At 35.2% G+C, this 23,117-nt stretch overlaps 2 protein-coding genes across 4 annotated transcripts; both read right to left on the bottom strand.

The window, feature by feature from the left end:
• Positions 1-3,626: 3,626 nt before the first annotated feature.
• LOC130051185 (uncharacterized) lies at positions 3,627-5,947 on the bottom strand. Its single transcript, XM_056152571.1, has 5 exons — positions 5,709-5,947; positions 5,465-5,605; positions 5,086-5,188; positions 4,924-4,982; positions 3,627-4,711 (listed from the first exon to the last, which is right to left on the bottom strand). Exons 3-5 carry the CDS (start codon positions 5,103-5,105, stop codon positions 4,044-4,046), a joined length of 747 nt encoding a protein of 248 aa, XP_056008546.1. The 5' UTR covers positions 5,106-5,188; positions 5,465-5,605; positions 5,709-5,947; the 3' UTR covers positions 3,627-4,043.
• A 7,944-nt stretch (positions 5,948-13,891) lies between these two features.
• LOC130046602 (uncharacterized) lies at positions 13,892-22,834 on the bottom strand. Of its 3 annotated transcripts, none has more exons than XM_056152566.1 (6): positions 22,725-22,834; positions 16,474-16,520; positions 16,164-16,310; positions 15,799-15,904; positions 15,591-15,649; positions 13,892-15,460 (listed from the first exon to the last, which is right to left on the bottom strand). In XM_056152566.1, exons 1-6 carry the CDS (start codon positions 22,808-22,810, stop codon positions 14,415-14,417), a joined length of 1,491 nt encoding a protein of 496 aa, XP_056008541.1. In that variant the 5' UTR covers positions 22,811-22,834; the 3' UTR covers positions 13,892-14,414. The 3 variants fall into 3 exon arrangements, with proteins under 3 accessions (XP_056008541.1, XP_056008540.1, XP_056008542.1); XM_056152565.1 differs by lacking the exon at positions 22,725-22,834 and adding an exon at positions 16,732-16,838; XM_056152567.1 differs by lacking the exon at positions 22,725-22,834 and having other exon boundaries at positions 16,164-16,308; positions 16,474-16,724.
• Between the last annotated feature and the right edge of the window lie 283 nt (positions 22,835-23,117).

Genomic DNA, 23,117 nt, shown 5'->3' with positions numbered 1-23,117 from the left:
CGGAATCCTTAATATTTCTTGTGGGTTTTAGTCAGTGCTTGTCTGGAATCGCCATAGTGAAACAATGAGAACACCTGTGGTTTGTATTGAGTTATATGGGAAAATAATTGGTACTCTTTTCCCATGAAGAAAACTTAAGATTGACGCGATCTTTATCTATACAGTGGAACCCAACATTGAACTCGTCACATGGGAAAAAAAGTAGGCTTGCACATGCGCAATTACATGTTTATTGCCATCGGCAATGTTTCATAAACAATGGTCTCCATTGTTGCAGTTACTGCCCTTACACTGAGTTATTTTTTAAAAACGGATTGTATCATATATATTTGATAACAACATGCTTGGTTTTTCCCCCCGATTTTATGGAGAACACTTTTTAGAATGTACTTTTTGTCAAAGTGAAGGGGAAATAGGTCGTGACTGATATTTATTCTGCCCAAGTTATAGTAAAATTGATATCAAAAATTCAGGAATAATCAGTATAAACATAACAGACATCTGTACATAAAATCATAACGAAAGCATGTGATAATATAAATATAACCAGGGGTATAACATCCTGTTTCAAAAGTGTGTGTTTGGGGGATGGTTTGAAAATGATTGACAGGCAAAAACAAACAAATCATACAACAAGTCCCAAAGTTCTAAATCATGGTAGTGGTGGTAGAAGGAAGGTTGGTCCATCAATTCAATTCATTGGTTTCTTAAAATTTACCTTTCCAATATAATTAAACACTATTCAAAAAAGGTGCGACCTTTAGATCAAACATTGCTCGTAAAAAATGAAATTAAATTATGACAGAAAATGTATGTTGTAGGAAGGAAAGGGGCAAGCAGCAGTTCTCTCTCTCTCTCTCTCTCTCTCTCTCTCTCTCTATCTCTCTCTCTCTCTCTCTCTCCGCTCTCTCTCTCTCTCTCTCTCTCTCTCTCTCTCTCTCTCTCTCTCTCTCTCTCTCTTTGTGTGTGTTTATTTTTTTTATGTTTGAATCAATTGATTTCCACAAACATCAACTTTCAAAAGACTGAACCACGCATGAGTGAGTAAACAAATTTCAACAGAAAGATTACATTAGCGATACGGATTCCATATAATTAATGTGTCCGGTTCATTGACACCTGATGTACGTATTTAGTCCACAGCGTGAAAAGATAATAATCATAAGCGTTGGTTGCACTTGTAAACTCTGGGATATTTATTTTGTTTTGGTCATCCAAAATATTGATAAAAAAATTGCTGATCTCCTAAAGACCATAACCTGATCTAAAGATGCCGAGGAACGTAGAAATATACAAAGGGGACACACAGATACAGTGCATAATCTATGACTAGAATTATTACACATGCATATCATTGGTCAGTAATTACTCGATCGGGTTAGAATAGGAACTCAGTATCCCTATATTTGTCGTAAGAGGCGATTAAATGGGGTGGTCCTTCGGATGAGACGGTAAAACCGAGGTTCCGGGTCACAGCAGTTGTGGCACGATAAAGACCCCTCCCTGCTCAATGGTCATAAGTGCTGACCATATGCCTAAATTTTGCAGCCCTTCACCGGCAGTGATGACGTCTCCATATGGATGAAATATTCTCGAGAGGGACATTACACAAAATGCAATCAATCTCAGTTTTTACAGAATTCCTTAACCAGCATATTACACTCAGGAATAATGGAATACAAAATCCTCTATCTATCTATTCCTTATAATGACACAATCAACGTGTTGTGCTCTGTACTTTATTCAGGGGGAAATAACCGGCACTGCACTATGAAAAATGCGTCCCATCGTCAAGAGAATTAAAAAACATATGTTTTGATGGTTGTTGAAAACCAGTTTTAGTGTTCGTATTAAAAAAACCGATTAATGTTATGGAATCTAATTCATTCATTTATACACTATACTTTACACGGTATATGATAACATTTTGACATCTACAATGCTCAACATATGAATATACTGTTGTTCGTATCTTCGAATGGACAGCATTTGTGACGTTGTGCAGGGCACTTGAAACGAAAAACGACTTTCAATCTTGTGATCTTCAGTATTTTGTTGCCATATATTTCTGGATAAGTATGACTTTTCAACACTTTACACGATCATTCTTCACGATGAAGTATAGACTAGACTTCCTGACATCATAAGCAGTTGCTACTTCAACAAAAATGGAAAACGGACAGATTCAAATCTAGGAAGCAGTCGTTCCAAAAATCACTTTGTTAAACACCACTTTGATTCCACGCACAAGTACTCTGAAGTTGAAATAAAAAATAAACTAGAGTTCCTCATTGACAATATCTTAGTAGTCTTTGGTGATCAGGTCTTGTAACAGTCTGTTGGAATCTTCATGGGCATGTATTGTGCTCCTTTGTTTGCTGGCCAGTTTTTATATTCTTATGATGCAAAATGTATCAAAAAATTTCTACTTCAGAAGAAAAATTCTCTTGCTTTGGCCTTCAATTCGATATTTAGATATATCGACGACGTTTCATCTATTAACAATAATAATGTTCATTCTATATATTCCCATGAACTCGAAATAAAGGAGACCATATATTTGTCCAGTTCAGCTTCATACTTGGATGTTTTATTGAAGAAAGACATTAACGGCAAACTAACAACTCAACTTTATAATAAACGGAATGATTTCAGCTTCGCCATTGTCAACTTCCCAAATCTACATTTTATGTAGATATATTACATTATCACCTGCATATGGTGTTTATATCTCTCGACTAATTCGATACGCAAGGGCTTGTTCTACGTATAGTCAGTTTTTAAATTGAGGCAGGCTACTGACAAACAAGTTGATGGTGCAGGGGTTTCAACGGTCTCGTTTAAAGTCAGCATTTCACATATTCTGTGGTCGTTATAACGATCTAGTTTGCTAATACAGCCTATCATTGGGTCAGCTGCTGTGTGGCGCGTTTCCTACCGATTGTTGGGCTGTTCTTGGCACACTGAGGTTGACTACGGATAACTCCGTTTACCTGATCAAAATATAGGGCTCACCACGGCTGGGTGTGACCGGTCGACAGGGGATGCTTACTCCTCCTAGACACCTGATCTTACCTCTGGTGTGTCCAGGGTACGTGTGTGCTCAATTATCTACCTTGTATTGCTTGTGGGAGTTATGAGATTGATCACTATTCTTCACCTTTCATTAGCATTGGATCTTTATTCTTCCTGAATTTTTTTTAACTTATCTGAAAAAGGATTTTATTGCTTTTGGACGAAAATGTATGCCAATTGTATAATTTGTTTTACCAAAACGTTTGGATCTTGCTATTTGAGGAAATATAACTCTTCCATCCGTAATTTCAAAACCAACATTTCTTATAAAGCTTTTTTTTATATATGGCTGTATAAAAAATGTTTCAATTTTACCTTTTCATATCATTATTATACATGTGTATTTTCTATTTACAGAGTTGGTACAGATTTAACCACCAGTTTTCAAGAAATTGAAGTTTGATGTTTAAAAAAATCTTTTTCCAGAAATAATTAAGAAAAATATGATGACTAAAAATATTGTTCTATTGTATTTTAATTCAATCATCGTAAACAGGAATACGTGCACATTAATTATTTCGACCGGCTGAAGATGAATGTGAATTTCCCGACATGAATTGTGAAGGACTGCTCTGAGATTCGGTGAAGGCGTCAGTCCAAATATCCAGCCGAGAGGAATCTCAGCCGAGATGACGGTCATGGTAGCTCAGAGGTCAAGGCGTTCGCTTCTTCACCGTGGGCTCTAGTGTTGCTCTTATTTAGCCGTGTCAAACCTAAAGGGTAAAATAGGTGGTCATCGCTCCATCTCCAAACGCCCGGTGTTTGGAAGAGAGATTCGTTGGTCTTCAGGATGATACATTTTGAACGGGAATGCAGTGTATTATGACAGGCATTGACACGATAAAGAATTCTCACTATTAGTAGCTAGTGATGTTTCAAAGAAACAAACCAAATCTTTTGTTGAGAGCAACAGCATTGTCATCTCCTTTCTTGTTAAGTGATTTGAAAAGTCATAGTTTACCCATATGTCAACGGCCTTTCGTCACACTCCATGGGCGTGTAGGTAAAACCTCTTTGTGACCAACTTTTCCTGGCGGGAGACTCTTACTTTTTACTTTAAACTGAAATATTTCTATATCAATGTCATCTTTCATGGGCATATCTCTCTCTTTCCTTGTTTGAGATAGCAGTATGTACTGGTTCACTGTTTCGTCTATCAGACTTTGGCGGACGGTTTCTTCCTCGGATTGTATTCTCTCTATCTCCCGTGGACTTTCCTTGTTATCATTCATTTCAATGGAGTCATACTCACCTACAACTTCATCTGAATATTGCACAATCATGGAGGACAAATCTGCTAGCCCTAAACATAACATGTTTTCAGGATGATAACGGCGAAAAGACAATAGATTATATGCAGACTGTTGAGATAAATGGCTGTATTTCCCACCGTTGTTTTCGCCTGCATCGCTTTTATCTTCATCATGGTGACTGTTTTCAGGAATGGTTTCAATAGACGGAAGCTGAGGCTTTGTGTCATCTTCCTTGCTGCTTGTAGTGCACTGTTCTGGTTCCATCCTGGAAAATCGTAAGTCAGTATAGTCATCTGAATTAGTAGCTTGTCCTGGAACCACATCGTCACTTTCACTGGATGACGAGTTTCTATGAATCTCATAAGGATTTTCTTCGTGATTCTCTGTGTAGAAAATGAAACTTTTTCACCATTAAAGATAGGTATGTTTGATTGGGGTTATTATTTACCCATTTACAAAGTTCGACATATTGGACAGTTCTGAAAGTATATTCCTCTGCAATGTATTTCATTCACACAAGAGTATATTTACCATGTACATTTTCATTCATACTTTAAATGATCTGTTTTCGAATTATTAACTGAAGATATCATACCTGGATGAGTAATATCATTCTGGTCAGTCTCCTGATTTGAAACACTTCTTTTTGAACACCTTCATGAAATAGATTATATTTGATAATCGGGTGTCAAATCATTTTAGCAGATCCCTCATTGTATATTGTTTTTAGAGAGTATATTATAGAAAAAACTCTTACCATGACTTAAGGTAAATCATGAGGCCGAAAATGCCGAAAGTCGTAAAGGACCCTACCAAAGTGTACCCTACATCTGTCCAGACACGTTTGTCGCCCTTAGGTTCTACAGCATGAAAACAAACCAAGATAATGCCTTATGTTTATATCAAAGAATTGCAACGTTTCTAGGAAGAATGTCTTTGAAACTTTGCGTCCACAGATGATCAGTTTGTATGTAAATGTCTTTGACTCTTTTCATATTTCAGTAAGTATTAGTACTGGATTTACAAAATCAAATTAAAAGAACATTACAGAACGAAACAAAAAAAAAATACATTAGTAAGAATTGTCATATCAGAAAGATTGCTTTGGAAACTACAATTGTATTGCATCGCATTACCGTTGACTCTGTCCACCAAACAGCCATACTTTTTGTCGCATTTATTAACGGGACATCCACACTCTGACAGACACAATCTACCATAGTATCCACGGACACAGGTTTCGCTACAGTTAACTCCATATGTACCAAGCGGACACTCTACAAAAGAAAGACTAAACTAAATACTGGACACATACAATATATTCAATCTCTTTGATCGTAATGTTTGGCATGATGAAGACAGTACGAGAAAAAATCTTACCGACACAGGATCCATTTCGATGTTTGTAATAGTTGAGACAGCATCTACACAGTATAGAATATGTAAATTATTCTGATATGATAATGAGTTTCCCATATGACAGTTACACAATTACATGGTGATAAAATTAAAATTCATTCGCCAGATACCTTTCATCGCATATTTTGCTGCATCCTTGTGTAAGGAAAAGGTATAAAATCATTAAATGAAATATTCCCTGTTGTAGTTCCATTTTTGCGTTTTTGAAAGTGGTTTCATTCGGACTATGCGTGTATATCAAGCTCTGTGTCAAGTAGATATAGTTGTGTAACGTCATTCACCGCTTAATATGTGACCACTTTCCAGAATTATGTCCCTTTCCCATATGCTGTTAATGTTTTAGACGGAAGTTGCACGTTTTATATAATGTTATATTTATTCACGGAAGTTGTCTACATTGTATAAACGGAAGTATCATTGATGTAAACACCAACCTTCCTTTACCATCAATAAGAATAGTATTTTCTGGACTTCTAGTACATACATATCGTTCATTTATAACAATACAATACACTTTAGTATGGATTTCATGTAAGAACTGCTCTGTGATATGAATTACTTTAAATGTATTGATGAAAAGGTTTTCCGTCCTATTTTCCCTATAATTCCACCATTAAGAAAATAATTGAAAGAATCATATACCACCATCTAATTGTGTTTTAAAATAATTAAACAAATAATTTCTCTTATATTCATTTTGTATTCTTTATAGGAGTTATAAGATTGATCACGGTTCGGTATCTTCACCTTTCATCAAAATCCCATAATTAGAGTTTTTTATATGGTGCATTGGAATACATGTACATAGCAATGAAAACAGCAACATTTAATTCAAAATAACTGTGAGTTTGGGTTAGGTAAATTTACTGTGAAGAATTCAATTGATTGAATGCCAAATTAAAAGTGAAATGGTTAAGAGATGATATAGATATGAAGGAGGAGGACAAGCGGTGACTTAATGCATGCTGTATTGTTTTGGAGGAGATATTGAACACTGGTTGTGTCGTGGGAATGGTAAAATACGACTCGACATGTGTTAATGTGGTGCAAGGGGACTCATTCATGGACGATGATGGTTGATGTGTCGACACAGAAAAGGAAGGATGGGCAACTGTAGCGAGTGCGGTACTCGGTTGGTATTCAATTTGGAGACAAAATTAGAACAGGGGAGATGCATTCTAGAGAAAAGCAGTCCCAAGTGCTTAATGCAGGTGACATTCCATTCCAAACCATATTTTTTTTAAATTAAGAAATCACACCAATTTTTCATCCAATCAGCATCGTTGTTAAGTCAACACTTTAAAAGTTATTAAATGATAGTCTTGTAATGAAAGAGGTCAATGACGGTACACCGTAAAAAAGATGATACTTGTGCTTTGATATATTCTACATTTGGGGGACGTTGGTGTTTTCAGTGCCTTGTGTAAAACGTCTTGTCCTGAAGTAGAGACAGGTCGTCCCGCAATCAGTGCCTTGTGTAAAACGTCTTGTCCTGAGGTAGAGACAGGTCGTCCCGAAATCAGTGCCTTGTGTAAAACGTCTTGTCTTGAGGTAGAGACAGGTCGTCCCGAAATCAGTGCCTTGTGTAAAACGTCTTGTCCTGAGGTAGAGACAGGTCGTCCCCAAAATAGAAAGGTTTGTCGTCGGTCATTTTAATTTTTTTTTCATAGTAGAACATCTTCGGTTAAATAAATCTGTACTTCATCACTTTCATTATAACATGATCTCTTGAATATTCTCTACACTGTGAAAGAATGAGTTGCAAAGTTTTCAACATAAACCTTACATATTTTATATACGAATGTAGTTGATGATTAAAGAAAAATGTGGTTATGGGTTCATAGGTCTAGGTAGCTATTGATACCCACTGACTAGTAACTCGTTACTTGAGAATATAAACGCTGTCTTCGTAGCCAACTACTTGAAACTGAAAACTATTTCAGGGTTTTTTTTCATCAAAATTTATAAACAGCTGGTATCACTAGACATGATATCCTTCAGTGTTTAGCTGGTTTCCGTAATTGTGATATCTGATGAATGATGCAATATCCAGATGTAAAATTGTCTGAATTAAACAATTATAATACAAACACCTAACTACTTAAGAATTTCAAAGGAAACTCGAAATTTAACGGTCATTCCACTGACTACGGATTCCTCCATTTGCCTAATCGAGATAAAGGGCTCACGGTGGGTGTGACCTGTAGACAGAGGGTGCTTAAACTCCTTCTAGGTACCTTATCCCACTTCTGCTATGCCCAGGGATCCGTTTTCCAACTCTCTATTTTGTATTCTTTTGCTAGCAATGTTCGTTATCTTTGCTTTTTCCTTAACATGTACAAACTGTTCTCGTTAAGAACATACGAATCCCAAAACATTTTGTTGAATTCTGTAAAAGTAATTGTAAATGTTTTAATATTGCTAAAAACCATATAAATGTATCCCCATGAAGCTACCTTTAGTTTTGTATTATTCACAAACGTTTACTTAAAAATTGACATGGAATCAGGTGCCTAGGTGTAAGGTGTATCCTTCGCAGCAATTGATATGTTCGTGCGAAGTAAAGATAAGGCTTGGTAGAATGTTTACTGGATCCTGCAATGTATCTTTGTTTGTAAGGGTTTTTATGAAGTTTTGGAATCCAGTATAAGTATGGTAACTCCTATCCATTTGTGCCATTGCTTCAGATGTCGAATGCTTTTAAAACGGAAACATTATTTCCTCTTTGAAAAAGGAACTTGAGTATAAGTTGATTACCAAACGTGAAACCAAAGACAAGTTTGTTTTAAATACAGCTGTAATAATGAATTTTACAAACAACGACAATGTTGTTACAAGTTACATGTTGTCAGCTGGAACCAAACCACATTCCTCACGAAACGTATCGAATTTTTCATCACTTCTGGTTTAGTAGAAACAGAAAGATAAATGGCACACATTTTTGTTTTCATGAAAAAGTGAAGACAGTAAACAGTGATCAATGCCATAAATCCTATAAATAAAATAAATATCAGATTCATCAAAACATTTATTTTTAGAAAAAGTCAATATCTGTAGCACGAAATCTTTTGTGAAAACAATATGTCTATAAGTTTTATGAGATAAAAATGACGGAGAGAGTAAATTATACTTTGATCCATTCATTATAGTGAATTAGAGTTTTCCTCCATGTAGAATTATAAAAATATTGAATACTCTCAGCATTTGTATGGTGACCTTTACATTTACTTGCATATTTTGAAATATCGTGGTAATTAAAATTTTCACCATGAGCTTTCTTTCGAAATTATATTCTGATTGACTTTATATGTCGCAAATGTATTTTTCTTCTAGGGATTAATGTTATTCTTTATAACAGATATTTCTGATATGTCTTCTCAAGTATGAATATTATTTTTGTGAATAAATGTGATTGCGAATTATTTTTATTTGATATCAAGTTTTGCATTACGTAACAATTCTTGGAAAACAAAATTGGGTGTTTTGTGGATCGGATACCTTAGAAGAAGTGCAAACAACGACCAGATATGGGATCAGGCGGCCGTTTCACTAAACCATCGTAGAATGTAAGACCATTTCTCTAAATGTTACGACTTGCGATTTACGATAAATACTGATCTTAACTCCACAAGTGGTCTAGGGCTATCGTAAGTGCTCATACATGCAAGTAAATAAGCAATATGACCGCCATGCTGGCAGCCTGAGATCATTTTGTGGTAGTATTTACCTGATTGAGTTTGTTTATACTTTGTAGGAAGAAAACAATCACAATGACTTGCAGTCTGCTTTTACACAAAAATATTGTACAGTCTGAGCCTGAATCTTAAACCAATTAGAGTTATCGTTCTTTGTTATGTACATTCACAGAAATGTTAGTCTCACAGGGGCTAAGCCCGTTTCGGGCCCGGACTCTGTGATACCATATATATAGTAAATCAATATTTATTGTATCACAGAATTCGGGCCCAAAACAGGCTTAATCCCTGTGACCAGTCTGCCGAAATAAATGTAAAGGCAATGAATTCATAATTTAAAAAGTGAGGAGGGGTGAGATAGTCAATATGTCAAACTTTGCATGTAATAATAACGAAAACAGTTGTTAGAAAAGTAATAGGGGGAGGAGGATGTTGCTACATATGCTTACATCATAGTTATTGTACATGTATATTTAACATTAGACAGCATTTAAGTAATTCTCATAGACATGTTCAGAAATCAAGTTTCTTTAATAACAGTTGATTCAAATCCGAGACGTTGCGATTCGACGTACTTGGCTATTTTGTCCGTCGGATCAATACAGCTGGCTAACTGCATAATACATGCACATTCGAACGATAAACAAAGAGGGGTCAAAATCCCATAAAAACCAATTTTATCATCCGTGCAAAATGAATCCGTAATTTGTACCATTTGTTCTATTTCCGTGCATTCGTGCGTCCGCGATTTGTAAATGGCGTCAAAATCCCAATTTTGCAAGTGGAACGTTTTTGTAGTTTTATGAAGGTTGTTAGAAATCAAACATACAAACTAGGCATATATCTATACACAGAAAATGGATGGGTCATTATCGGACCCTTGGAGTTCCGATCCTTTGTTATACAGTGCAATATCATTAATGATTTTTAATTAATGATCTACATGTAGATTATACATCATCCTGTAAATACGGAAGTATATGCTTAAATGCCCAAACGGAAAAAAATACAAAAATTATACAAACGCATGGGGAAAATAAAACACACACACACACACACACACACACACACACACACACACACACACACACACACACATATATATATATATATATATATATATATATATATATATATATATATATATATATCCATGGTTTGAAAATTCTCTAATCATGTGTGCAATTTTATATTGATTTTTTTTTATCAACATCATCTCATTTCCTTATATGTATATATATATATATATATATATATATATATATATATATATATATATATATATATATATATATATCTTTTTCAATCCTTTGAATATAGTTTACTTATTGATGGAAATTTGATTCACTAGAGCAGATCGATACATGACATTTAAAATTCTAAAATGTAGATCTTTTATGTTATATCTATTATCATTTTCACCCAATCTCAAGTTACATGGAAGTCAATAAAAATATCCTATCAATTGCTTAAACATTCTAAGAGTTTTCTTCACGTTACATTAGAGATAGGGTTCAACATTTCCATTATTTTTGTTGACAACATGCATGGGATAGTGCAGACGATAAGGATATGTTTAAAACCAGGATAGTAACGAAAGTTCTTACGTTACTATTATAATTCATTTCCATTACTATCAGCCTCGTTGTTTTTTCAACGACGAATTATCTGTTCATATGAGCCGTATAAAAGATAAAATAACACCTGATCGTAAGTGTTGCTATTGTATGATATGTCTTACCTACATATCATTCGCAAATAAACAATACAAATAGATATAATAAGTAAACGTGGTCTTTCCGGAATTTCCTTCCGCCATCTTGGGATGATAGTAACGATCGTTACTCTCATCAGTCTAATACCAGTGATCCTGATCAGGTAAACGAAGTTATCGGTAGTCAAAATCAGTGTACCAAGAACAGCCTAACAATCCGTATGAAACACGTCAGACAGCATTTGACCCAATAGTAGATTGTATTGACGAACTAAATCGTTATAACGAGCATAGATTTTGCGAAATGCTGACTCCAATCGAGACTGTTGAAACGTCTCTACCATCAACTTGTTTGTCAGTAACTGACCTCGACTCAAAAACTGACTATATGCAGAACAACCTCTTGCGTATCGAATCAGTTGAGATATATATAATTACCATATGCAGGTGATATTGGAATATTGCTACATAAATATGCAAGGTGAAGATAACGAACAGTGATCAATCTCATAACTCCAATAAGCAATACAAAATAGATAGTTGGGCAAACACGGACCCCTGGACACACCAGAGGTGGGATCAGGTGCCTAGGAGGAATAAGCATTCCATGTTGACCGGTCACACCCGCCGCGAGCCCTATATCCTGATCAGGTAAACGGAGTTATCCGCAGTCAAAATCAGTGTGCCAAGAACGGCTTAGCAATCGGTATGAAACACGTCAGACAGCATTTGAGCCAATGCGAGGTTGTATTGACGAACGAGATCGTTATAACGACCATAGAATTTGCGAAATGCTGACTTCAATCGAGACTGTTGAAATCCCTATATCATCAACTTGTTTGTCAGTAGCTTACCTCGATTTAAAAACTGACTATACCCAAAGCAAGCTCTTGCATATCGAATCAGTTGAGATATATAAACACCATATCCAGGTGATACTGGATATTGCTACACAAATATGGGAAGTTGACGATGGAGAAGCTGAAATCATCCCGTTTGTCATACAGTTGAGTTGTCAGTTTGCTGTTAATGTCTACTTTCAATAAAATATCTAAGTATGAAGCAGAAGTGGATGACTCTGTGGTGTCCTTTATTTCGAGCTCACAGGGATATATCAAATGGACATATGAATGAAAGCTATCATTGTTAATAGACAAAACGTCATCGATTTATCTAAAAGTCGAATTGAAGGTCACAGCGAGAGATTTTTTCTTCTCACGTAGAAGTTTAGAAGTTGACGATGGAGAAACTGAAATCATCCCGTTTGTCATACAGTTGAGTTGTCAGTTTGCCGTTAATGTCGACTTTCAATAAAATATCTAAGTATGAAGAAGAAGTGTACTTTTTGTATTTTTGGTGTCTTTTATTTCGAGCTCACAGGGATATATGAAATCGAGATATGAATGAAAGTTATTATTGTTAATAGACAAAACGTCGTCGATATCTCTAAATTTCTAATTGAAAGCCACAGCAAGAGATTTTTTCTTCTCTTGGAGAAGTTTTTGAATAAAGTCTGTTTCATGTAAAACTTTTACGGTATCAGTTTCAATGCACCAGATTTGTATTGCGACAAATAATGTCTCTTGAGTGATACTCAAGCCGAAAGTTTGGAAATTCAAAATAACAATAAACTTGTAAGAGCTAAAGGGAAAACTAGTATGCCAACAAAACTGGAGCCAAATTCTTCCAAGGATAAGAGCTATGCAAAAGAGAGAAAATCCTTAATTTTGAAATGAATTTCTAACTTTATCCCAGCAATTAAATAAACATCCATATCTTCAAGCTAGCAACAAAGTACTTAGCTACTGGGCTGTGGATTCCCTCGGGAACTAACAGTCTTGTACCAGAGGCCTTGACCCAGGGGTCGTAATGTAAAACTTATATGGTACCAATTTTGATGCACCAGATGCGCATTCATATGTATATGAAAACCGGTCAACTAACAAAGGAGCCCAATTCCTGCCCATAGGAATTCCAACCGACCATTGGAAGACCTGATCACCAAAGACCACGAAGTTATCGTCAATGAGGAACTCTACCATATTTTTTATTTCAAGTTCAGGGTACTTGTGCGTGGAATCAGATTGGTGTTTAAGAAAGTAAGTTTTTGGATGACCAATCACTTAATATGAATATTTCCTTTGTCCATTTCTTTTGACGAACCAACTGTCTATGATGTCAAAAATTCTAGTCTTTAATTCATCGTGAGGAATGATCGTGTATAGTGTTGAAAAGTCATAGGTTTTGATGTGATTAATTTGGGAAAAGTTTTGCGATTTCAAGTTTACTGCAAGTTCTATGGATTTTTTTAGAATCCACATTTGATTATGTAATCGCACAGTAAGTTTGACGTTTCTCCTTCACAGCTGTTAATATTTTCGTGAGGAGCGTAGGTTTCAGGATTCAGCAATGTATCTTTATTTGTAAGGCTTTTTACGTAGTAATATAATTATTATAATTGATAAATGTCTTGACTGTATTTGTGATCGTCTTGCTTAATTTCTCTTAAATCTGTATGATTTACTATAAACTTTATCATTGTACTTTTGGATAAATGTACTTCAGTAAAAAATATGTCCGACGAGTCAGACATATTAAGCATGATATCCAACTTTACATTAGAACACTGTCCGCACATTTTTGTACCTTATCAATTCTAAGTATCACCAAGAAGTATAATATTGACATTTTGATCAATTTATTTTTAATAATCCACATTGTCATAAACTTTAGAACCAGCTTCATTGTATTTTATTCCCAATTAATTGAAGTTTAACAGGTCCTCTGAAATTCGAGAGAAAAATAAAACTATTTCAGAAATAAGTCACTCATGGTCAATAAAAATTGCCGGAACTCAAAACTAATGAAACTGACGAAAAATATGCAAATTTGTGGAATAAAAGGGCACATGATTCCACCTCTGGTGTGCCCAAGGTTCCGTGTTTGCCCACCTCTCTGTTTTGTATTCTTTATCGGAGTTATGAGATTGATTATTTTTCATTATGTTCACCTTTCACTGATCTCAATTAGCTGAGTAATAAGATTTTAAATGTAGAAGTTCATCACCGTCATTGTGATTTTATTGTCCTTTCGTTTGCACAAAATCAGCTGGATTTATAAATTATGTATCTTGACCTTCCTCTAACACAGAGTACGAGAAATAGTCGTCCATTTAGTTACATTCAATGTGAATGTCGGAGTTTTCATTGTTTTCTCCAGACATTGAAAGCGATAGATTGTCTGCAACAATGTCCAGTTTCATATCGACAGTGGCATTATAGAAAATGTAAGCGGCACGTCACCCGATTCCTCATTTGTAATGGACATTTCTACTGATAATGTACTGGATTCAACACAAGTATCACTTTTCTTCTCAGTATTTCTTCTCATCATTTGAGTGTACTCGTCTGATTGCCCGGGAGGAAGTATTTCACCAGTGTCTACCCTCTGAGGACTCATAGCTTCCCATGTTTTAAAGTTTTGAACTACAGGATCATCATCTTCACCATCGATACTGGCATCCGAATTTACACTGTCATCAGCTGTTTCATTCTTTGTTTCATTAGAACGTTTGTTATCCTTATCGTTGCCATGTTTAGAGCAACAGACTGCATCAACACCTTCCTTTGTCAGATTTGGCAAAATATCTTCATATTCCGGTGCATCTCCGATACTCCATATGCCGTCTGCCATACTATATGCACGCGGATATAAAACTTCTGTATTATGACCTATTCTTACAGGTAGATTTAGATCACTTGATGTCGTCTTCAATTGATGTTTATCAGCGTCGTCTTTCATGCTCATTTCTTTCATTAGTTGAGATCTATCTATATACTCATTTATTCTTTCATCTATCAGACTTTGGCGAATAATTTCTTCCTCTGAAAGTGGTCTCTCTTTCTCCAGCAATACATCCTTATCATGACTCACACTAACACAATCATTTTGATTTTCTATGTTATTAGATCTGTGACCTCTCATTGAAGACAATTCAACTGATTTCAACAGCGATCCATGAAAATGTCTACGAAGAGACAACACATGATATGCTGTGCTTCTATCGAAATGTTCATATTCCACTTCGTCGACATTGTAACAACTGATTTCTGTACCGTGAGGTGAGATGGCATCGGTAGAAGATGGCATAGTATCGGTATCATTCCCTCTTGTCATTTCCGGTTGGATCCTGGAACCTTGCAGACTAGTATAGTTGTGTTGTACTTGTAACATTGATATTTCACCGTCCGTCTCACTGGCTGATGCGTCTCTACGTCTATCATACATATTTTCCTGTTGATTTGCTTTGAAGAGAAAAAAAATATATTAAATCAGATTAAATGAGGTGTAATCACATCTCGAGTAATCCTTATCTTATTTGCAGTTTGTTCTTATTTCTATAAATTGATGTTAGTAATTGTTCGTTTATCATACCTGAAGGTCTGGAGTTCAACTGGTCAATCTCTAGGTTTGAAGAGCTTCTTTTAGAAAACCTTAATGACACAAAACATACATTATGACCGAGTTTCAAATTTATATCTTTTTGCTGAAAGATATATAAAAGGGAGGATGGAGTTTATAAATGAAAGTGTCGTATTTTATATAAAATTTTGTTTCTTCTCGTCCTTTCTTCTAACATTACCACGCTTTCCAGTAAAGCAGCAGACCGACAACACTCATTGTCGTGATGGATCCTATTAAAATGTATGCCACATTTGACCACTGACTGTTGGTGTTTTGGGGTCCGGCTGGAGGTGAAAAAGTATCTCGTACACAAAAATCAGACATTATTATTAATTTGCTATGCAATGTTTTACATTAAGCACTTCAGAGTTTATTTGATTATTTTTAGGTTTTGCAATTTTTTGTATTTACCGGAAGTACCGTTACAATGTCAATACTTCTACAGTATGTTTTCCTATGGTTGATTTTAATACTTCAAATTAAAAAAAAGATCAGGTCTGCAAACACATTCATGGACAAATGTTATACTTTAAGTAAGCATACCATTCCCTGTGTCTTCTTCCTTTAGACAGCCATATTTGTTGTCGCATTCATCACTGGGACATTCACATTTTGATTGACAAAATCTACCATAGAACCCACGGACACATGTTCCGCTACAGTTAACTCCGTGTGTACCAAGCGGGCACTCTATAGAGATAGATATTGTAAATGATTAAGTAAGGAGGGATGTAAGATATGACAATATTTAATCACATTTTATTCAGTCGACCTTTGATGATAATGATGATATACAAAGAGGAAAATCCACAAATGATATACAATCAGACAGACAATGAGAAAATAAGTTTACCAAAGCAGGATCCATCTTGATGTTTGTAGAAGTTCAGACAGCATCTGCTGAAATATTCAAAACCAACATAAATCTAATTAGAATAGAATGTTAGAGCAATTTTATCGTGTTGTGTATGCTAGTGAATCTAAGATATAATTTTGATTATAGATTAAAACAACATATGCAGTATCACAACAATACTTATAATTTCACTACCTATGCTTAGAATTAACTTTTACAATAAAACACAACTATGGAAATAAACATTAAACATACCCATCATTACATTCCTCGCTGTCTACGGTTGTAGAGAGTACAAAGATAATCAGATGAAATAAGATATGTCTTTCTGCGGCCAACATTGTCACGTGTTATGTATTTTGAGTGGTGATATATATATTGACAAAAAAAGACGTCCGTGTTTGAAGTTGCAAAAGTACATTTCTATAATGCCACTTACATGTAGGTCGAATTAGTACAATCCAAAATATATCCTTTACTCATAAATTAGGGAAATAGTAGTGGGATTTCCAGAAATGAAATCTACCATTTGTTGTTTTACAGAAATAGATTGTTTGTATTTGCATTTTATCACACATGTAAATATCTTCCAATTCCACTGAAGTCAGGATTGTCTGATATTTTTCTATCAAACTCCTCTCACATACTTGAATTCGAAAATGTTCTTTAATTTCTATTTGAGTTCAAACATATACTTCATTGATTTTGGATTTGTCGAATGTTGCAAGGTACTTACGATTGACGTTAGATGAGAATAGAATTTAGTTTGATGTGGGTGAATTGGGCTTAACTTAATAAAGTGTTAATTTTGCAACCAAAGTACATGTAGTTAGTAAAGGTGGCAACAGTAAGTAACAACTGTCTCTGAAATTTCTCACGACACAAAGGAAAAGGCGTCGTTTAACTAGTATATCAAATTTGTTTCCTGAAATTAATAAGCCTACATGTAACCACCAGGACCCAGTTGCACAGAGGTTATTTAACTTTAACTTGCCATAAACTCATATATGTACATAACGTTAACTAGGCATTAACTGTCAGTTAAATTTAACTATATTTTGTGCAACTGGACCCAGATATCTATGAGGTTTTTACTTTTCATTTTTCTGCTACATTTGCATGCATATTATATCTACTACATGTATACTGAAAATAAACACTTTTACCTGGGCCACCAAAATAAATATGATTTGCGCTTTAGAGTCTCTTGAAAGTGATATGAAAGAATTGCCTCGAAAAAGAAACCCATGAAATTGAATCAATAAAGTTTCACACTCACATCCCCCTTCAGCATAATATTTGGCGTAAAACCGTTTCTTTCCAGCAATGAAGAATGGAGACGAAGTACAACAAAAAATAAAAATAATTCTCCTAACAATATGTAACCAATATTTGAAAGTGACGTGCTACTTGGTTACCGTTGTTTGATTGTTTTCAACTGATGAGATTAAAGTACTTAATCCACGTGTAAGATTGTGTTGCGATGGGTTATATTCATACTCAATAAACGTCAGGACCCGCCGCTAATTTGATTTCCGTGTTAGATTGTGTTTTGAAGGGTTATATTCAGGGTGGGGATCCACCACTAATTTTGCTTACTCTGCACGTTTCTGCATATTACCCGGTTTCCATGGTATTTTCAGAATAATGCAGCTTCCTTTTTTTATTCAATATTTAACTTTGATACCTTCACCTTGTAGTTTGACCTACTTTTGAAAAACTTTAATCTAGGTCATATCTTTTAAAAGATTATTGGTATAGCTTTCCTATATCACAAATTGTATTCTATTTTGGAAAGACATTTCTTTAGTTATTGAATTCTTAATCTCATTATCTTGACCTTGTAGTTTGACATACTTTTGAGAAAAAACCTTTAATTTGCGCCATAACGTGTGATTGGTTAGTGATAAGGATTTCGTATTTCACACTTATTTCCCCTTTCTATTAGTACCAAACGTTTTGAACTTTTGAATTTCACTTTCGAAACTGACCTACTTTTCACAAACTTTAACCCAGATTATATTGTTTGCAATAGGTATTTCATACCTTACATGTATATTCCTCGTGGGGAGACCTCATGAGAATCCGGGTTAGAATAGGTTATCAATATCCCTTACTTGTAAAAGGTGACTAAATGTGGCGCAATGCAATAAATTAATGACATTTAGCTTGCTTCTGTGTGGATTACTTCGTTTACCTTATAAATATATAGTGTTCACGGAAGGTGTGACCGGTCGATAGTGGATGCTGCCTCCTCCTAGATACCCGATACAACCTTTTGTATATCTAGGGGTCCGTGCTTGCTTCGGTCCAAATTTCATATTCTATATAGGAAATATGAGAGTCATCACTGTTCATTATCTTCGCCTTTTCATGTAAGTACTTGTATATAATTTTTGGGGTTTCATTTTTGTGGGTTAAATATCTTAATTTAGATATTGTGCATCCTATTTCTTTTTTAATTTCATTTTCTTCAGTTATAAATCATCACAGAATGACATGATTATAAAATTAAGATAACAAATTGAAACCTTGCATGATCTAGAACACTATGCATTTATCACAGTTAAAGAATAAGTGACTGTATGAATGACATGACATATGCGGATATAATAATCTAAGGATAACCCATAAAAGCCTGAAATAACTTAATTCCAATGTGATCTTTATAAGAAAGGTGAAAACAATCAGTGATCAATCTCAGAACTCCTATAAGCACTACAGAATAGATAGTAGGGCTAACACGGACCCCTGGACACACTAGAGGTGAGATCAGGTGTCTAGGAGTAGAAAGCATTCCCTGTCCACCGGTGACAATCGCCGTGAGTCTTATATCCTGATTAGGTAATCGGAGCTATCCGTAGTCAAAATCAGTGCGCCAAGAACGGCCTACAATCGGTGTGAAACACGTCAGAGAGCATTTGACCCAATGCGAGGTTGTATTGACGAACTAGATCGTTATAACGACCATAGAATTTGCGAAATGCTGACTTCAATCGAGTCTGTTGAAACCCCTGTACCATCAACTTGTTTGTCAGTAACTTGCTTTGATTTAAAAACTGTCTATACGCAGAACAAGGTCGTGGGTATCGAATTAGTTGAGAGATATAAACACCATATGCAAGTGATAATGATATATTGCTACATAAATATGGGAAGCTGATGATGGAAAAGGTGAACTCATCACGGGATGTTTGTCATCAAGTTGAGTTGAAGCAGAAGTGGACGACTCTTTGGTGTATTTTATTTTGAGCTCACAAGGATATATCAAAATGAGATATGAATGAAAATTATTACTGTTAATAGACAAAGCGTCGTCGATATCTCTAAAGTTCGAATAGAAGGACAAAGCAAGGGATTTTTTATTCTTATGTAGGAGTTTTTTTAATAATAAATTCTGCTTACATGGTACCAATTTTGATTCATCAGATGCGCATTTCTCTTCAGTGATGCTCAAGCCGAGAGTTTGGAAATTCGAAATAACGATAAACTTGTAAGAGCTAAAAAAAAAAAAAAAAAAAAAAAAAAAAAAAAAACTAGAGTGTCATTAAAAAATAAACTGGAGCCACATTCGTTCAAGGATAAGAGCTATACATGAGGGAGATAATCCTTATTTTGAAATGAATTTCTAAATTTTATCCCAGCAATTAAATAAACATCGATATTTTCAAGCTAGTAACGAAATACATTATGTACTTAGCTACTGGCTGTATAGACAATCAGGAACTAACAGTCCACCAGCAGAGGTTGCGACCCAGGGGTCGTAATGTAAAACTTATACGGTACCAATTTTGATGCACCAAATGCGCATTTCTCTTCAGTGATGCTCAAGCCGAGAGTTTGGAAATTCGAAATAACGATTAACTTGTAAGAGCTAAACGGAAAACTAGAGTGCCCCCCCCCCCTCCCAAATGGAGCCAAATTCGTTCAAGGATAAAAGCTATACATGAGGGAGATCATCCTTAATTTTCAAATGAATTTCTAAATTTTATCCCAGCAATTAATAAACATCTGTATTTTCAAGTTAGTAACGAAGTACTAAGCTACTGGGCTGTAGAGACCATCGGGGACTAACAGTCCACCAGCAGAGGCCTCGAGCTAGGGGTCGTAATGAAAAACTTATACGGTACCAATTTTGATGCACGAGATGCGCATTGCAACAAATAATGTCTTTTCGGTGATGCAAAAGTTTGGAAATTCGAAGTAACAATAAACTTGTAAGAACTAAAAGAAACACTAGAGTCCCCCCCCCCCCAAAAAAAAACAAAACTGAGGTCAAATTCGTCCAAGGATAAAAGCTATGCATGAGGAAGATAATCCTTAATTTTGAAATGAATTTCTAAATTTTATCCCCGCACTTAAATAAGCATCTGTATTTTTAAGTTAGTGGCGAAGTACTTAGCTACTGGGCTGTAGATACCCTTAGAAACTAACACTCCACCAGCAGAGCCCTCCACTCAGTGGTTGTAATGTAGAACGTACACCGTACCAATTTTAATGCACCAGATGCGCATTTCGACACATAATGTCTCCTCAGTGATGCTCAATCCGAATGTTTGGAAATTCGAAATAAAAATAAACATGTAAGAGCTAAAAGGAACACTAGGGTGGCAAAAAAAAAAAACCCACCAAAAAAACAACAACAACAACAAGAAAAAAAAAACTTGAGCCATATTCGTCCAAGGACAAGAGCTATGCATGAGGGAGATAATCCTTACTTTTCAAATGAATTTCTAAATTTTATTCCAGCAATTAAGAAAACATCCGTATTTTCAGGCTATTAACGAAGTACTTAGCTACTGGGGTATAGAGACCCTCGAGAACTATCAGTCCACCAGCAGAGGCCTCGACCCAGGGGTCATAATGTAAAACATACAGTACCAATTTTGACGCACCAGATGGGCATTCATAGGAATGTAACAGGTCAGCTAACAAAGGAGCACAATTGATGCCCATGGGAATTCCAACAGACTGTTGGAAGACCTGATCACCCAACACCACGAAGATATCGTCAATGAGGAAGTCTAGCATATTTTTGTACTTCAATTTCAGAGTATTTGTGCGTGGATCAGAGTGGTGTTTAACAAAGAAAGTTTTTAAATGACCAATCACTAAATATGAATGTTTCCTTTCTCCATTTTTGTTGAAGAAGAAACTATCTGTGATGTCAAAAAGACTAGTCGTCAATTTATCGTGAGGAATGATCGTGTATAGTGATGAAAAGTCATAGGTTTTGATGTTATTGATTTCGAAAAAGTTTTGCGATTTCAGGTTTACCACAAGTTCTTTGGAATTTTTCACAATCCACATTTAATTAACACCACTTTTGGCAGATGTAGGCGCACAGTAAGTTTGAAGTTTCTCCTTCACAGCTGTTAATATTTTTGTGAGGAGCACATCTGGTGGCTTGGTAGAGGACTTACAGGATCCAGGAATGTATCTTTGTTTGTAACGGTTTTTATGTAGTAATATAATTATATAATTGATAAATTTCTTGACTGTATTTGTGATCGTCTTGTTCAATTTCTCTTAAATCTGTATGATTTACCATAAACTATATCAGTGTTCTTTTGGATACATATACTTCATTAAATCATACGTACGACGAGTTAGGCATATTAATCAAGCCATCCAGCTTTACACCGTCATTATATTTTTGTACCTTATCAATTCTACGTATCACGAAGAAGTATTGTATTAACATTTGATCATTTTTTCAAGAATTCACAATGTTTAAAACTTTATAACCAGATTCATTGTATTATATTCCCGTTTGATTGAAATTAAACAGGTCCTATGAAATTCGAGATAAAAAAATAATACTATTTCAGAAATAAGTCACTCATGGCCAATAAAAATTTGCCAGAACTGAAAACTAATGAAACTGACGAAGAATATGCCAATTTAGACACATGCTCCCACCTCTAATGTGCCCAGGGGTCCGGGTTTGCCCACCTTTCTGTTTTGTATTCTTTATCGCCGTTATGAGACTGATTATTGTTCATTATGTTCACATTTCACTGATCTCAGTTAGCCGAGTAATAAGATATGGTGTACGGTGTAGCCGTTGAGACGAGGGAAGCCCATTAACATCTTGCAACACGACTTTTATTCAGGAAATGTAAAGCTGTGAAAGTAAACAGCTATATTGTGACGTCATATTAACTGAAATGTTTCTCTTTCTTCTCTCACACCAGGCAAAAACAAAAAGTCTGAAGCACAGCTATGGAAATAAACATTAAACATACCCATCATCACATTCCTTGTTGTTTACGTTTGTAGAGAGTACAAAGGGAATCAGATGAAATAAGATCTGTCTCTCTGCGTGCACCATTGTCACGTGTTATGTATATTGAGTGGTGATATATATATATATATATTGACAAAAAACTTTCATTAGGGACGTCCGTGTTTGAAGTTACAAAAGTAGATTTCTACAATGTACTTACATGTAGGCTGAATTGGTTCCATCCAAAATATTTCCTTTACTCATAGATTAGGGAAATAGTTATGGGAATTCCAGAAATGAAATCTACATTTGTTGTTTTACGGAAATAAATTGTTTGTATTATCCTTCGAGATATCAAAGATTTGTCGTATGTACAATCGTCAGATTGTCAGCTTTGGTACAGAAACCAAAA

This window comes from Ostrea edulis, chromosome 1 (assembly GCF_947568905.1).
Source record: "Ostrea edulis chromosome 1, xbOstEdul1.1, whole genome shotgun sequence".
Classification (NCBI taxonomy): domain Eukaryota; kingdom Metazoa; phylum Mollusca; class Bivalvia; order Ostreida; family Ostreidae; genus Ostrea; species Ostrea edulis.
Note: the sequence above shows the minus strand (reverse complement) of the source record. Positions and strands in the feature narration are given on the sequence as shown.